General features: G+C 45.9%; 1 protein-coding gene and 1 pseudogene across 2 annotated transcripts in view; one reads left to right on the forward strand and one right to left on the reverse strand.

Annotated features, from left to right (window-relative positions):
- Window positions 1–2,259, reverse strand: part of LOC130404215 (pecanex-like protein 1) — a 32,290-nt pseudogene extending 30,031 nt beyond the window's left edge.
- Window positions 2,260–3,943: 1,684 nt separating this feature from the next.
- Window positions 3,944–17,990, forward strand: part of map3k21 (mitogen-activated protein kinase kinase kinase 21) — a 28,615-nt gene continuing 14,568 nt past the window's right edge. For both annotated transcript variants that reach the window (XM_056609314.1, XM_056609315.1), the window contains exons 1-4: window positions 3,944–5,768; window positions 14,406–14,586; window positions 15,087–15,235; window positions 17,143–17,318. In XM_056609314.1, coding sequence (XP_056465289.1) covers window positions 4,988–5,768; window positions 14,406–14,586; window positions 15,087–15,235; window positions 17,143–17,318 — 1,287 coding nt within the window. In that variant the 5' untranslated portion in view covers window positions 3,944–4,987. The remainder of the gene's footprint in view (window positions 5,769–14,405; window positions 14,587–15,086; window positions 15,236–17,142; window positions 17,319–17,990) is intronic.

Here is a 17,990-nt window from a genome sequence, read left to right on the forward strand (position 1 = left end):
AGGACCGGAGGATACTCATCACCACACTACCAGAACATGCAGTTTGGTTCCGTATGCGTAGGACTTGATTTGCAGAAGGTCAATTGGGCAGAGGTATTCGGTTCAAATTGTCTTTGTTGCATGCAACTGCTGTAAAGCTTCCAGTTGTATAAATCTGCCCCATATCAGAGATCTCCACCGAGTTGTGGCCTATGAGGACTGAACACCGCCACAAAGTGACTACAGGAAACATGGCATTGGTGTTTTTGGTTTGATTAACAGCTGATCATACATTGTGTTCACTGGGTCTGGCTATAACAGAGGTACAGGGGCAGCTACACACGTTCGATCGACACCTGATCAGGTGTCCATCTCCATACAATTGGGAGCCTTTATCATACCATTGTAATCATATTGTTGTATTCAGCTCAGTGATGCAATTTGATAACATTCCAAAGATCTTTGACATAACGTTGGGACTGTTTTCCGCCCACACAGAGCGAATTGGAGGTCACCATGTGGCATGTAGTTAGGCTAACGCCACATGCTAGTTTGTACTGACTGTGATGGGCCCCTTTAGTACCAGCTGCTTCATCTCTAAAGCACTAAACATGGCGGGTCTATCCAGTGGTTCTGGAGCCAAGGGTTCCAGGAAAGGGAAGGAAAGGATGAGCGTTAACTCCAAGTGACAACCTCAGAACGCACTGAAAAATTAAATCGAGTCATGATCCCCTGGATCGGGAAAGGCCAAAAGGGTGATATGAATTGAACCGAAAGACCCAGTATATATGGCAACAATCTTGCTAACACCTTGGTTATAAGGGTAGAGGGTATCAATAATACCTAGGTAGCCTACATCTAGTATACACACAAGTATAGGCCTATTCAAATGGACAAATTGTTAATTTAGCGACCCTCGTCGCATCAATGTCAGACATTGCTAGAGAACAACATTGCATTGGGCCGGGATTTGCGAGTTGTGCATCAAAGGCATGTCGATCTCAGACATACACAAACACACACACGTACGTCACACACACACACACACCACGCACGCCTGCACACACACACACACACACACACACACACACACACACACACACACACACACACACACACACACACACACACACACACACACACACACACACACACACACACACACACAACCACACAACCACACACACAAACAACTCATAAATGCTTGCCCAAGGGCTAGACTGTTGTTGTCATTCTAGTGGTGGCCTCACACAAATAAGCATTCAGGGTTCTAATCCATTTTGTTTGGTCATATTGTTTGCATTATAGCTTGGGCCAGGTAGCGCCTTTCCTTTTGTTTATTTCCCCATGACGCCCCTGTCATACATGAGGGCAGGATGCCTGACACTACAGGCCATGCTCGGCTGCCTTCCCTATCCGAGAGCAGCCATGCGTCCCATCACTGCATGCAGGGGAGATACTGCGACAACGCCTTCTGTACTCCCTTTGTGTTAAGCTCTTATTAATAACAGTGATCACGGCTGTGATCGTCACTGATACGTACGCCAAACTAAAGACCTGTATATTTCATGAATGGTTCTCAATCGAGGCAAAACCTCGTGTGAAGTAAACGAGCGGCGCAGGACAAACGTCTGCGATCTAAGAGAGAGAGAGAGAGAGAGAGAGAGAGAGAGAGAGGAGAGAGAGAGAGAGAGAGAGAGAGAGAGAGAGAGAGAGAGAGAGAGAGTGAGAGAGAGAGAGAGGAGAGAGAGAGAGAGAGAGAGAGAGAGAGAGAGCGCTACAAACTCACACCCCCTCGCGGCCTCGAACCAAACCATCCTCCAGAGCCCCAGTGACTGACACTCACCAGATGGAGGGACAGAGGCAGCATCAGGAGGAAGATCCACAGATACAGATGGCAAGAGTTATTAAATTTGTTCTGCTCCGGGTCGTAGTACCAGCCTCCGGTCAACGACGCCCAGACTCCTTGGCGCAGGGTCTGCACCACCTGAGATCCCATCTCGCCTCCCGCTCTCCTCCGGCTCGCGCTGCTCTCTGCTCCGTCTGGAGGATGTTGCTAGGCTACAATTAAACCACGTTCTCCTCGGGACATCGCGGTGCCGCTACGCCTCCATGTTGGCGCCGTGTGGCACCTGTACAGTCGTACTCGTCATGCTTTTAGCTTAATTTGGCGACCCTAGGCGTCGTCTGTCCCTCTCGTCTGCCTTCCATCGCAATGACAAATCGTCCATTGCCACCGGTTTTCATCTTCGTTGCTGTTCTTCCTCTCACTCGCTCTCTCGCTCCCCCCTCTCTATCTCTCTCTCTCTCACTCGCTCTCTCGCCCCCCCCTCTCTCTCTCTCTCCACCCCTCTCTCTCTCTCTCTCTCCTCTCACTCGCTCTCTCGCCCCCCCCCCTCCCCCTCTCTCTCTCTCTCTCTCTCTCTCTCTCTCTCTCTCTCTCTCTCTCTCTCTCTCTCTCTCTCTCTCTCTCTCTCTCTCTCTCTCTCTCTCTCTCTCTCTCTCTCTCTCTGTCGAGCCTACAGATGCGCAGCTTCGATGATTGTTTTTTCCTCTTTCTCCACTCCTCCCCTCCCCCCTCTCTCTCGCCCTTTACATAGCCCATCCAGTAACCTCTGCTCATGCAATGTGCATGAATACCCGGGCATGAATATACTTTGGAAAATATAATATTTTTTAATCTGCAAATAATTAAATTTGACACATATTCATTACACCTTACAAGCCGGTTAGTGTTATTTTATAATATTACATTATAATAACATAAAAAACATTATTATTGCAATTATTATCATTCGTATTATTATTACAATTTGTAATTATTTGTGAATGTGGTGGTAACAGATGTTACGCGACCCCTTAGACAAATAAAATATGGGCAATAGTGTCGACTAGTGGCAGAAGCCAGATGATCTTAAATGTCTATCTTCTGCGCTACACACAGCCTGCGCACATAGCATAAAAGATCACACCAAGCTCTGTGGATGTGGTGGTATTGATGATGACGACGACGATGATGATGATGATGATGATGATGATGATGATGATGATGATGATGATGATGATGATGATGATGATGATGATGATGATGATGATGAGGATGAGACCTGCTGATGAAGCAGCACGTCGACCGAAGAAGGGATTTGTGTTATTGGTTAATTGTGTCTATTACGTTGGGTACCCTTGCAATACCACCGAAAGCCAGTATGAGGCGGTCGTATACACGTGGAGTTATTCAATTAGATGAAGTTCTGCGCATGTTGGTAAAATACACCGATGATGTGGTGGGGGAATCCCGGGTTCGAGGAGAGGCGGGGCTCTCACTTCCAATCGCTGATCTCGAAAAGCATGACAGGATCGAATCTCACACTTTCCAAGATGGCAACTCAAAGAACAAGAATACACGCTCTCTTCTTGTTATCGTCGCTGTTCTCTCGTCAATTTCACAAATGTATCATAATATTTCCCCCTATCGGTGATAGTGGAACAGAGAAGGGACTGGATAACTCTAAACCCTGACCGTAAAAAACAAAAAATATAGCGTCAAGGATGGGAGCATGTGGCTCCGATTTGTGTTCTTGGTGCTCTTTTCGATTCTAAATACTAAATAACATAATAACAATAATAATAATAATAATAATAATAATAATAATAATAATAATAATAATAATAAGCAGCAGCTTAATACTTTCAGATACAGAAAAAAGGCTTCAATGCAGGCCTATCTTTTTACTGCCTGAAGCAAAGTGGGTGAGTGTGAGTGACAGCCTGCGTTTTGGTCCGCGTCGCCTTATAATAAAGAATGTCCCCAAAGGCGCGCGCTGATCCCACATTCCAGCAGTGGCTCCTCCCCCTGACGCTGCTGTTGATGTCACGTGGAAACGAAGCCACCAATCGGCGGCCAGCGGCGCAGCGAGACACGCAGCGTCCCGGGACAGCAGAGCCACTCTCCGCCGCTGGGTCCTAGACGCTGGGCACTGACCATGGCGTCGCTATTGGATATGTTTTGATTAAAGTTGACGGCCATTTCATTTAACGTTTATTAACGGATTTTGGGGGGGGAGGGTGTACCTTTGCATTGGATCCAGCGCTGCTGGTTGTTAACGGAGGTAACAGCACTGGGACACCGCTAGAAACTGAGGAGCCGAAGTGGGGGGACAACTCATCAAGTAACGTTACCAGTCAAGGGACTGACCCAGGCTAGGCTAGCTCGTCAGCTCGCTTAAAGTCCTAAAGAGTTCCCGTGTACCTAACGGGAAAAGTCCCAGTATCAATGTATCTATCTCTTTTGAGGTGAACCGCCCTGAAGGTAATGTTTAGGCCGTTGCGTTAGTCGGGGTGTAATAGCGCTTCAATGGACGGTGCAGGTGCACCACTTGCGGCACCTGCAAAACTTACTAGCTGCATCGGTGAAGGAGCTAAAGTTAGCCTTACTGCTAACACCCCTAGTCTGGGAGGGGGTGTATAACCACTGTATCAACCAAGTATAATAATGTATAATCCTAAATGATTATATTTACTAGGTGCATGGGTGAATGAGCTAGGATTAGCTCCACCACAAACTTTCCTAGTCTAAACAGTAGGGTATATACCACCTCTCTTAACCAAGTATAACAATATAGTACAATCATAACGTTTTCTAGTAATTAACTGCTAACTGTCAGAATACACAAGTGGAGACAGTTGTGTATTTAACCATTGGCTTTGAACAACAGATCCCCTAGCTGGTTAGTTGGTAGCCTACTTTATTGACCCACTGAGACATTATAGAAGAGTGGCGACGTGGAGACGAAGCAGCAGCATCGGCGTCCTCTCCCTCACATGGGACTCGGGAACCAGCTCCTGACCTCGGCTTGGGCAGAGCTCGGAGTCTAGCCTCCCCGTGCTGCTCCATGCGCGCCGTGGACCAGCACCAGCATGTTAGTTCTGTTACACAGGTCTTCCTTTGAAGTTTACTTTTTGTTATCATAGCTTTTGCACCCTATGGTGCGTCTACGGCCACCGAGAAATGGCGGCTTTCCCAAACGGTGACGGTGGTGGCGGTGGGAAAGAGGAGCATGTCTGTTCCGATGCCCCCGCGGCTCCGCAGGCCTGGGCACACTCTGCCCCGCTGTGTCCGACCCGCTCGCTCTGGACGGCGGCGTACGACTACGAGGCAAGCGGGGAGGATGAACTCAGCCTCCGTCGTGGCGACGTGGTGGAAGTGCTCTCCAAAGACGCTGCGATCTCCGGGGACGAGGGTTGGTGGACTGGGAAAATCAACCACAGAGTCGGTATTTTCCCGTCAAACTATGTTACGTACCAGCCCGCTATTTATCGATTGCCTACCACCGGCTGCACGGTGGGAGTCCGGGAGCGCGTCCCCAGCCTCCCGCCAGCCGAGATAGTTTTTAGCGAACTCGTTCTTGAAGAAATCATAGGCGTTGGAGGGTTCGGCAAGGTGTACCGGGGGACGTGGAAGGATCAAGAGGTCGCCGTGAAGGCTGCCCGTCAAGACCCAGATGAGGACATCACTGCCACCGCTGACGGGGTCAAACAAGAAGCCAAACTTTTCTCCATGCTGCAACACCCCAACATCATCAAACTCGAGGGAGTTTGTTTGGAGGAACCCAACCTGTGCCTGGTCATGGAGTACGCCCGCGGTGGTACCCTGAACCGGGCACTGACCGGAAGGCGCATCCCACCGCACATCCTGGTCAACTGGGCTGTTCAGATCGCACGCGGGATGTTATACTTACACGAGGAGGCCGTGGTACCCATCATCCACCGTGACCTGAAGTCTAGCAACGGTAAGCATGGACACAATCACACGTGTGTGTGTGCGTATTTGATTTTATTGTTAATGACAGAGGTCACTCACGTTAACGTTTCTGACGTCTGTGTCACTACTTTGAGGATAATTCAAGTGTTAGTATTCTCATTTAATACTCTCACTCCCCCTGAAAAAAAACGGGCTTTAACTTTAATAGCTTGACTAAACTGTAAAAAATAAATGTACACATGCCAAAACACAGTAATTCTTCGAAGTTTTTATTAAAGCTTTGACAAAGTGGTCAATTGCTTCTATTGCCAATTTTCCACATCTGAGGTACTTTCACTATCTTTACCGCTTAGTAAACTCTTAGCTGCTTTCTGAAAGAGTTGTTAAGGCAATGGCTTTAGAGGTATGATGGAAAATAGTCTTTACTAAAAATGTTTAATGTAAAAGGTGACATAATTAACAACAAAACAATAGAAAGGAGTTGTTGAGTAGTGAAGATGTGAATAGGAGCCTATTACTTCCTCTGTGGTAGTACTAGGTGATAGCAAGGCCTTCTCCGGGGGAGACCCCACGAGAGGATGTGAAACGGGGTCAGAGTTTGCTCAGCTGGGTCGACTTCCCTTCCCCCCAACCAACCCTTGTGCTGTAGCACACAAACACACCTTCCCACCCCCTCTCCAACTCTCCCTGAAATGTTCAAACAAAGCCAGTGATTTACACACACACACACACACACACACACACACACACACACACACACACACACACACACACACACACACACACACACACACACAAACACAAACACACACACACAAGCACACAAAATCAGGCCATGTGGCTCCGACCAACCAAAGCCTGTCAAGACGGGAGTGAAAGAGATTGTAGGATTGTGAGTGAAAAAGTTTGCAAACATAATCTAAACATGGGAGAGGCAAGCAGTCCCTGTGTGTATAATCAAGTGAAAATACACCTGCAAAGGGTTGTCATTTAGACACAGGCTCCTTTGAGATTCCTCAGATGAAAGCATGCGTCTGGTTTAGAGTTGGTCACTGTGAGGTCCTTAAGCACTGAAAAGTGTATCATTGTTCAATCGCTGAATAAAGAAGGGAAGGAAGAAAGGAAACTTCAGGTCAGTTACCAAAAGAGTTAGTGTAATTTACAAGTTGCAGAGCTTCTGGTGTGTGTTTGTGTATTTTGTGTACGTACGTGCGTACATGCGTGTGTATGGTCGATTTGAATGATTTCATTGATTCTGGTTTCAGACTCTCCACTTTCTAAAACCCATTGTGGGTAAAAGACAGAAAGAGGATCACTTGGTCACTTACTTACTGTTTGATATTATTCCGTTTAGATATATTCTAAATAAATACAATTAAAAAAAAAAAAAGCACAAGTGATCCCACAAAGCATTTGTAAAATCCAAACGACGGTTGGAGATGAAGATTATTTTTTAATCGTAGACAGATGGGATGAAATTATTTAACTGCTGTTTAGGTGGTCCCAGCTAATCAGGTGTTTGCTAAATAAACACAATTACTCCCCCCCACACACACACACACACACACAGACACACACACACACACACACAAACAAACTACCACCAGTACTGCTAACTCAAGTCATTGTGTTTGACTTGCTACTCCATTGTGACCAAGAGACAACAACGGCTATAATTGGAGTGAGAGCAGAAGGGTTGAAGCCACGTTTGGGAAAAGATAATTCAGAACAGTCTTTCACCAACGCTACCTCGACGAGGCCTGCTTGACTGCAATCGTGAACTAGGACAATGTAGTTACCAGTCAAGTAATTTCGGTAAACCTCAATCTCAACCTCAACAAGTTACAATGGTATTTGCAACGAAGAAAAGGAGAAAATAAAACGTGCCGCCTATTTGGGCCGTTGCTTACCCAGGCCTAATCATGCCCAGACATAGTTACTGTTTACTATGACTATTATCAGTTACACTATGGCCGTTAGTTTGTTTCAGCTGTTTCTGTGGGCCCAGTCTGCACATCTGCAGTCTGTAGGGGTTATATCCAAACATATGGGCTGAATGTAGGTAGGTACGTATTTGCTTTGGCTATTGAGGTCACAGAAGTCACACACAAACACACGCACACACAATCTCATACATACACCCACACGCCCCCTGTGGTGCATAGAGTTTTTTTTTCCCTTGTACCATTTCAAATAAGAAGAGTTGAATGAAGATAAGCATCTCTCATGAAGTCCTGTCCAAAAGTCCTGTTTGTTTGGCATTTTGTTTTTGCATAAAACCAAACTAGAAGGACAAGGTATTACCATCACAGGAGGTAAAGAAATTCACAGAAGCAGGCCGATAACATGCAGTGTGTCAGTTCATTATGAGGGAGGTTTGTAAAAAGGTGGGATTGATTGCGTTTTATATTGTGTTAAAGGTGCAGTTATGAAGCAGTACGACACCTTCCCACTCATGCCCAGTAGACCATAGCATAGCTATGGTCTACTTAACTCCCCACAACCTACAGTGTACACACACACTCCATGCAGACCAGACAAACATAACACTATTTAATCAATGATTAGCTTGTAAAGTAATATGTTGGAAGTCAGCGAGATTTGACCAATTTCTTTTGTGTATATTTTTTCCCCCTAATCTGTAAAATCCCAGCCGGCTGGGAGGAATGTTGCTAATGAGGGATAAAAGCTTAACATACGTTTGCACAATGGACTGGTCAAGCAGCGGTTGCTAGGCTACTGCGGCCAGAAGAATGGCAAGGACTCAGAGGTTCTCAAAGCCCTCGTTTTGTTTTGTTCCGTTCATATTTAATCTCCCAGAGAGCTGCGGTACTCTTTTATCGCCAGAAACCAAGGGGGATTCCCTCCTTGCTTCATTATTTCACTCCCTCCGTAACCCCCCCTCCCTCCCGTCTCCTTTCTGTAGGCTATACTCCTTTCTTTCCTTCCTCTTTGTGGCATCTTTATGTTCCATATTTAGTTTCTGAACAAACAGTCTTCTTTTCACCCCTCTCTCGTGGCCTGCCTTCCTCCTTCTGGCCTTCCGTCTTGGTCACTCTTATCGTCATTTATTTTATTTCAGTTTGTTTTACAACCCCCCCCGCGCTCTTTCTCCTCCAGGTGAGGTGTGGCACCATGTTCACGGCGCTGTCGAGCAGGGCAGAATCGTAGTGATACTTGGCTCTGAGCCCTGGCGAATAACTCCCATTAATTTGACCTGTTTGGATTCACTATGGGAGAATGCCAGGTATGCAGGCGTGTGTTCTAGAATGCGGCGCCAAGCAGTAACCAACGCGGTTTGTGTGCTGCAACATTCCCCTGTCAATCTTGTCAATTGAAAGCTGTTATGATGGACTTCAACTCCCCTGTTGTCCGCCTGCCACTATTGGTCTCTGGCACACACACACAGACACACACACACACACACACACACACACACACACACAAGCACACACGCACACACAGAGAGACGCACACACACATACGTCCCGCTCCTCTCTTCGTGTTGGCCCCGTGGAAGTCCTCGGTGGAAGATGTTAACAAAGCTTGACTAGGTGTTGCAGGGCAACTTTTCTCTGGCCTCCCCACAATTACCCTTCAGTGACACACAGACAGTTACTGCCTGTCCCTTTCTGGCCAAAGAATGGGCAGAGGAGGAGTAGAGATGCTTTCACTGTGTTTTTTTATGACCTCTCCCTGACTGCACCTATTGTTACGGTGCCCATGAAAAGGGGAAAGGGCCAACAGCTGAGTAGAGCCCCGATTCAACCCATTCCTTTGCATGTGTCCACAGTCCCTCCCACTAGCACAGTTACCAGCTACAAACTACTTTCACAAGTTACACATACTTTTATTTGTAACATTAGATAACACACACACACAGAGGCTGAGTAGGGGCATATTCTAAAAAACTAGAAGTCTCACTTAAAGCTTCTGGACAGCTTCTGGGAATTGTATTTGTTGTGGTGATTGGTGCAGCCTCCACCTCCACGATAAGGTCAGGAGACATCAGTGTATCAAATGACCGTAGAAACTATGTATTTAATTATTGTTATCCTTCACATACAAACATTATTTCTGCCTTGGTGTCAGAAGATATATAATATACAAATTAATTACTACTTATTACTTACTATTATTTGCTACCACTTACTAAAATGCAACTGCATTGTTAGATTTTGAATGTGGTTTTATAGAGGGAGTCACCCCAACTGCTCTGGATCTGGTCTACACTAGTAGGTGGATCAAAGTAAGGAGAGGTCTTGGCCTGTATTGAGAGAGGTAGCTCAGTCTCTGATCTACCCTGTGTCCTGGGGTCTGCCTCCAACTCTTCTGTTTGTGAGGGTGTGTGTGTGTAGAGATGATGGAGGAGGGGAAGGGGCTCAGGGTGGAGTCAGCCCCGAAGGTGAGGTCTTCTCAGCTTACTCTCTGTCACCCTGCACCCTCCAGGACAGGTCTCCGCCAGTGATGGAGGGACACTTTGTTTGAGTCTCTCTCTATCAGTGTGTTTGCTGATATCACTGGAAGTAGAAGATGTAAAAACATGAACGACAAAGTTTCTGGTCTGCTGGAGTACAACATAACAGATCATGGAATAGTTCAAATCAAGGACCTATTCCTTGATCTAGGGGGTCTGACGGATTAGGGGCTCGGTGCAAATGCTGGTGGTGTTCCTCACTCGTATTACAGGGGGTCTGCCCTATAGATCAATCATTCCACAGGTGCTGTCTTGCCCAGGTGCTCGTGTACCAGGGCTTGCCTGGGGGTATGAACTCGAGGGTGTGGGGCAGCTAGAGGATGCATGGTCCTTTGGAATTGAATGCATAAATCTAAGAAAAAAACTCAACCACAGTCTTGGACGGGTCTTGAACCAACATATTACTTATTAAATTGAAATGTGCGCTATTGCAGTCGAGGCCTGCACAAAGTGCAGTCGAGGCCTGCACTTTGGATGTGCCACTCTCTCCAATTCAATATACCTTTGGGGTTGCCTCAAATTAGCAAGCTATTGTTTTTTTTATTTTGTTTTAATAAATATATGCAACCCTTTACGGACGTCCAAAGAATAAGAGACATATTGAAATGCATCACAGTCCTCCAGGCGTTGACCTGCTGGGTGAAGAGGTCATTGAAGGTAGGCTTCAAGTATCACTGGGTAAAGTGGTGTCTTTTGATTCGAGGAGGGGGGATGTTGGAAGGTGAACAAAACAACTCGTTCCCCACACCCGCTTTGGCTTATTGTGTGTAGTTGAATTACTGCGCAGCGGTTTCACTTTGAGCAGCGTAATGCCATGAGGTTTTGTTTAAAGTCAGTTACTTCTATTCTCCATCTTACAGCTTGTGGTTCCACCACTGGTTGTTTCACGTGGGATGTCAGTGATAACAACACTGTTCCACCACAGCCTTGTCCCATTGACGCCACTCTCAAGCCTTTATTGTTCCCTATTCTCCAGCTGTAAATAACTTTGACACCATGGGAACCGGGGTTAAAACGAATTTGTTTGCAACGATTGTTGTGAGTTGTGTTAATTTGACTAGATGCAGATGCAATTTTTCTCCCCACCTCTCCCCTTATCATCTTGTTCAGTCTTGCGTTCTGGTCTGGCTGCCTCTTTTCTTCCATTACACATACATGTCTCAATCTCTCTTTTACCTATCTTTAGGTATAAATGAGATTACAGCAGAATTACAGCAGAAGAGAAAAGGTTTTTGATCAAGATGACCATTTTCTACACTAGACTTAATGCTGATGAATATAGTACCTTTTATTTCAGCAGTGTTTGACTCAGACCACAGAGCATGAGCTTTTTTTAAATGACAACACATACAGCTAATCTGAATGGTTAACGTGGTCATGAAGTCAACGTGTCTCCTTGTCGTGGAATTCACCGCAGGCCGCTGAAACCACCAGCGTTGTACAAGGAATCTATGGAATCAGACAGAGAGGACTTGGCAGCCAGAAGTATGTCATTAATCCAGAGAAACCTGTTTGTAATTTAATCCCTTTAGTTGATGCTGGGTAGGGAATCAAGGCCCAAGTGACCAAGGCCCGCCATGGCACTAATACCCTACTTATTAGTCTGAAGATTCACTTTGTGTGTTTTCCTTTATCAGTCTGGTAATCTACGGTTCAATGTGTCCGACCAGTTGTAGAATAGGCAATCATGTACACATGTTCCTGACTGACTGTTATTCATTTTCATTACAGAACATGTAATATTTTTAAAGGGGTGGCCGATCCAGTATACCCCCCTCAGTGAACTCGGGGCACCACCCGGATAAATGCTGCCAAAATTCTGTGGGAAAACAGTCACTATTGTATTGTCAGGCCCCAATTGTTGTCTACCAGCTTTTCCGAGACCTTTTGGGTTGATTATGGTTTTCAAAACACGTATTTAAATGTGATAGTGGTAAACCAGGTTGCTTTTATTTTTAAAGGAATATGAAGTTTGTTTTGGATGTGCCGTACTTGGGATGTTATTTCTGTCACCATGTTGTAGTTCCTCCATGAGGAGGATGGTGAATGGGGCTGTGCTCTGACTCATCTTGTTGTGTCTGCTAGCAGGACAAAGGAGAGCGGGTATGAACAGGTCAAGGTCTCTCAGCGCCGCTTCCTCACTCCCACTTCTAATCCTACCTCCTTTTCCCCCTCTGCTTCTCTGTTTTCCCTGCAAACATCAACTCTGTGTGGGTGTGTCTGTGTGTGTGTGTGTGTGTGTGTGTTTGTGTGTGTGTGTGTCTGTGTGTGTGTGAGTTTCTATGTGTGTGTTTGTCTGTATGTGTATGTGAGAGTTTGTGTGCTTGTGTGTGTGTGCGCATGCATGCATGTGTGTTGTGTCAGGAACGATGCAGCCTTGGGGTGCTCAGAAATAGGCAATAAGCCAAAACGAGGAGCATGGGAAAATAGTGCCACTCAAAGTGTGGTCTTTTGTGTGTGGGAGACCGATGACAGTTCACAAGCCTGCATGCACGTATTCGTCCAAACTTCCAGGAAACTCAAGGGCCGTTGGCGACTAAGTAACACCTTGAGATAAACCCTGCATGATTGTACACAATTACACACACATACACACACACAGGCCTCTATATGCACAGCTTGGTTTGGTCAAATATGTATAACCACAAATTTTATGTGCTACACATGAACCTTGTAAGAGGGCCCAATTTGATTGGTTCGCTATCTCGGGATATTGGGCAATATCCCATGATTGAGATCTCAAACACGGATATTGTTTAGCGCGCATGACGGTCTTCTCGTCACTCTAATAAAAACAAATAAACCGCTAATAAAAACGAATAAATCCCGGCAAAAAGTGTTTTTGGACTGTTCACGTGTACTAAAACAATTATTCACCTAACCTTCAGCGAATAATTGTTAAATAGTGCCGACAAGTTAGTGACTCATTGTATTCATACTACAGTGTAGGAGACTCGATTCAACATTCTCTTTTCGTGTGTCCTTCAGTGTCTGTGTGTGTGTGCCCACAAAGAGTAACTCTAGCGTGCACATAGTTGTGGATGTTAAGGCGTCTCACAAAGCCCTTGCATGGAACCAAAGTGTGGCATAGCGGAGGTGGCCTTGAGCCATGCGCACATCCTGCACACGCACCTGACACCTCTCAGGCTGCTTAGTCCGGCCCTCCCCTGGGCCCCCCCACGCAGAGGGGCCCTCCTGAGGGGAAACCCGCACTCTGAGCGGACTGAGGGGAAGCTCAAGCTTGTGTGTGTGTTTGTTTTTGTCGTATGAACTTCGATTACGAGGAGGTTTATATGATAAGCACATACCTTTATACTTTCTTTGCATGATATGAACCATTTGAATGCTTGAATCAGTTATATTTCTGTTTTCGCTTTATAATGTCAGTGCTTGGAATATATGTTTCGACTTTCTTAAACATTTATCTGTGTTATCTTTCTGAGTTTTAAGGCCTGCATGAAATAAAGGAACATGATTCCAATATGTTCAAAGGAGATATTAGTTAATTCTGAGAGGATGTTATGTTGTTTCTTGGTGGGAAGGACACTATGAATACACCAGGTGTGTCTATTAGTGGAGTGGGGCTTTTTACTATGGTATCTAGGTCCAGGTGTGTGTTACCAGTTGGTTTGAAGATTTCAGGTCTACTTTTATCTGTTAGATAGTTCCAGGTCCTGAGGAAAGGTTCTTTGTAAGGCTGTCAGCCTCCGGTTTCCATAGTAATAAATGACCCTCATTCCTTGTGAATACCACCTCGCCGCCTCACTCTCCTCCCTAGCCACCCGTTACCTCCTCTCACAATGCACTTTTATTTTTAATGTCCATCTCTCATTTGATGTTCCATCTGTCATTTTTATTTTGTCCTTCCTCTTGCATTGCTTTGCCACGGCAACCTTATCCATCCACCGCATCCCTATCTCTATCTCACATTTTCTTTTTAATTCATGTTGTTTTCCTCCCCCAATAGTCATTCCCATCCATTGCCCATCCTAACCGTTTTCATTCTCATCTGTTGTCATTCCTACCCGTTGTCATTTCACTCCGGTCATTCCCATCCGTTGTCATTTCTTCCTATACGATTATTCCTATTCGGTCATCCCATCCGGTCATTCCCATCCCCATCACTCCGGCCATTGGTCCATGTCCCCTCACCCTCCTGCTCCTCACCTGGTCTGGTCTGTCTTGCAGTGTTGCTACTGGAGACGATCGAGAACGACGACATCGGGAGGAAGACACTGAAGATCACAGACTTTGGTCTGGCTCGGGAGTGGCACAACACCACCAAGATGTCCGCCGCAGGAACCTACTCCTGGATGGCCCCTGAGGTCATCAAGTCCTCGCTCTTCTCTAAAGGCAGTGACGTATGGAGGTATGGACAGCGAGGATATCTGTCTCTCTCTCTATCTGTCTCTCTCTGTCTCTCTCTCTCTCTCTCTCTCTCTCTCTATCTGTCTCTCTCTGTCTCTCTCTCTCTCTCTCTCTCTCTCTCTCTCTCTCTCTCTCTCTCTATCTGTTTCTCTATCTGTTTCTGTCTTTCGATCTGTCTCTGTCTCTGTCTCTTTATTTCTTTTGGTTTTATTAGTAGGACATTTATTAAAGACTTGTTTCTAAAGCAAAGAAATAAATGAATCAATTAACAATAACACTGATAAAACTGATAAAATAGCTAATCAAACATAATAATTATTTGCATATCTATTATTTCATTTTAATCATTTAAATTATTTTCCCGTTCATGTATTGAATGCATAAGCACTTTATAATGTAAGAGGACATTTTCAGGTGCACTTAAAGGTCTGTGTTTGTCTTCCGTGTGTGTGTCCATTCCGCCGTCTGTCTGTCCGTGCGTGCGTGCGTCCGTGTCTCCAGCTACGGGGTGCTGCTGTGGGAGCTGCTGACGGGCGAGGTGCCGTACCGGGGGATCGACGGGCTGGCCGTGGCCTACGGTGTGGCCGTCAACAAGCTGACCCTGCCCATCCCCTCCACCTGCCCCGAGCCCTTCGCCAAGCTCATGGAAGGTAGGCTGAGCAGTGTGTGTGTGTTTGTGTGTTTTGGTGTGTGCTTGTTTGTGTGTGTGTGTGTGTGTGTGCGTGCGTGCGTGCGTGCGTGCGTGCGTGCGTGCGTGCGTGCGTGCGTGCGTGCGTGCGTGCGTGCGTGCGTGCGTGCGTGCGTGCGTGCGTGCGTGCGTGCGTGCGTGCGTGCGTGCGTGCGTGCGTGCGTGCGTGCGTGCGTGCGTGCGTGCGTGCGTGCGTGCGTGCGTGCGTGCGTGCGTGCGTGCGTGCGTGCGTGCGTGCGTGCGTGCGTGCGTGCGTGCGTGCGTGCGTGCGTGCGTGCGTGCGTGCGTGCGTGCGTGCGTGCGTGCGTGCGTGCGTGCGTGCGTGCGTGCGTGCGTGCGTGCGTGCGTGCGTGCGTGCGTGCGTGCGTGCGTGCGTGCGTGCGTGCGTGCGTGCGTGCGTGTGTGTGAGACGTGCATTGATATAAATCAACGTAGAATACAGCGTCTTTTATTACGTTGTAAAATACGCAGATTTAGTGGTTCAACACACCGTTTTTTACACCGCCTTTCCTCACCACTACCAGATTCTCAAAGCCAGTAACTATAAACCTTCTTCACCTAAACAACGATAAAAAAGTCTGACCACACCAGGCCATTAAAGATCTTTCTCTCCTTCTCACTGTGCATTCACTTCACTACACTATACGGACCTAGGCTGTTTCGGGTGTTTAATCCATGTTCACTTCAGTAATACACTGTATATTATTAACTATGATTTACAGGCCATATATTCCTCTTAATGTTCAGTGTGGGTGTTTAATCTATAGGCATTATTAACTTACCTTTTGTTCACATCAATGTGGTCTCGTTCCTTCTACTAGGCTACTACATGACTGCCTATACATATACATTTGTGTCCACTAGGGGTCATACAAATACTTTAAATCGAAAATTCAACTCACTCCGGTTGTTGTCTATACAAATAAAACGCAGATTAAACGCATATAATGACGGGTAGAAATGCGTATTGAAGACCAAGTCATCAGTGGTTTTTGCAATTGCACTGAATCGGTAATTTGAAAAGCATTTGTGTTTATACCATCACAACATGATCCTGCTATCGTAGCTTATGGTGAGACGAGAAATATGTAATTTATATTAACATATTAACACGATATCGATGACATCAGCTCCATCACAAATGAGTAACCTCCCCCACTTCAATGGAGAGGGAAATATTGTTAGACTAGTTGGTAGTTGGATGCAGTAGAATTTTTTTTTAACAATCTTCAAGTTTAATGAGTTAATGAAGATTGCCTATTGGTATTGCTAGGCGAAATATGGATCCATACATTAGTTTCTGGAATAAACTGAGACTAAGGTGGTGATCCAAGTGTAAATCAAGGTTAGTCGACTCTACAATGTATTGCTGAAGTGAGCATTGATTAAACACCCGAAACAGCCTTGGTACACACAGTGTAGTGAAGTGAATAGACAGCGAGAATGAGAGAAAGATCATTAATGGCCTGGTGTGTTCTGACTTTGGTAATCGTTGATTGTCTGAAGAAGTTTCATACTTACTGGCTTTGAGAATCAAGAGGAGCTCATTTAATTATTTTGAAAATGTGCTATTGAACGTGTTAAAAAGCGTGTTAAATCTGTTAATTTAATAAAATGAAACAATGTCAAAGCTGTGTATTTAACACAGACTTCAATATATACATACTTGGTATTTATCAATACATAATATACATATTATTTATTCTATAGTATATATACATCTACGATAAGGCCTGACTCTTTTTGTATTGGCCTTCCTTAGCATTCTTGCATGCGCACATTATATCTCTATATATATTTTTGAAGTACACAAAGTGCCATCAGTCCGTATTAACCCTTAGATATACGGGTTGTGTGTGTTCCATGCAGAGTGCTGGGACCAGGACCCCCACGTGCGGCCCTCCTTCTCCTGCATCCTGGAGCAGCTGTCGGCCATCGAGGAGGCGGTGATGGCCACCATGCCCCAGGAATCCTTCCACAGCATGCAGGACGACTGGCGCGTGGAGATCCAGGAGATGTTCGACGAGCTCAGGACCAAAGAGAAGGTGGGGGGTGTGAGTGTGTTGAGTGAGTGTGTGTGTGTGTGTGTGTGTGTGTGTGTGTGTGTGCGTGTACTGTAGAGTGTTGCACATGCACGCTTACGCCCATTTGCACGCGCACGTGTGGAAGGTTTACATTATGTTTGCACTTTCAATCATAATGTGGCCTTTTATCGATCAATGCTCACATAGAAAAGAGATATTAACGATTCTGTCTTCATGGTCGTTTTTTTTCTCTCTCTTTCTGTCTCGGTCCGTCTCAGACACTAGGTGTGTCTGATTGAAAACTCCCACAGGTAGAACTCAGTGTACTCAATGCAAGGGAGATGATGCTTCCTGCAGGCTGGGGCCTTAGTTGCTAATATGTACTGGTGCTCAGGACGGCTCTGGGGGACTTGACATGTGTAATCGCCTGCCCTCCAACAGACGGGCTAATCACACGTTTAACAAAAACAAGCATTTAGCGTTGAGGTGCTTTAGCGCACTTCCCCTTGTTAAGACTTTAATCTGCTTCCTGTGTGAGACTCCCATCGCTAGCTTAAAGGGGGAGGTGCTAATTCGATGGAAGTTTGGGATGGGGAGGGGCGTGGGGAAGGGGGAGGGGAGTTTCAGCATGTTGATTTAGATGGGATGGATGGGGTAAAAAAAATAAAACTAACACTGAGTAGGCTCAGTCTG

This window comes from Gadus chalcogrammus, chromosome 15 (assembly GCF_026213295.1).
Source record: "Gadus chalcogrammus isolate NIFS_2021 chromosome 15, NIFS_Gcha_1.0, whole genome shotgun sequence".
NCBI classification, from domain to species: domain Eukaryota; kingdom Metazoa; phylum Chordata; class Actinopteri; order Gadiformes; family Gadidae; genus Gadus; species Gadus chalcogrammus.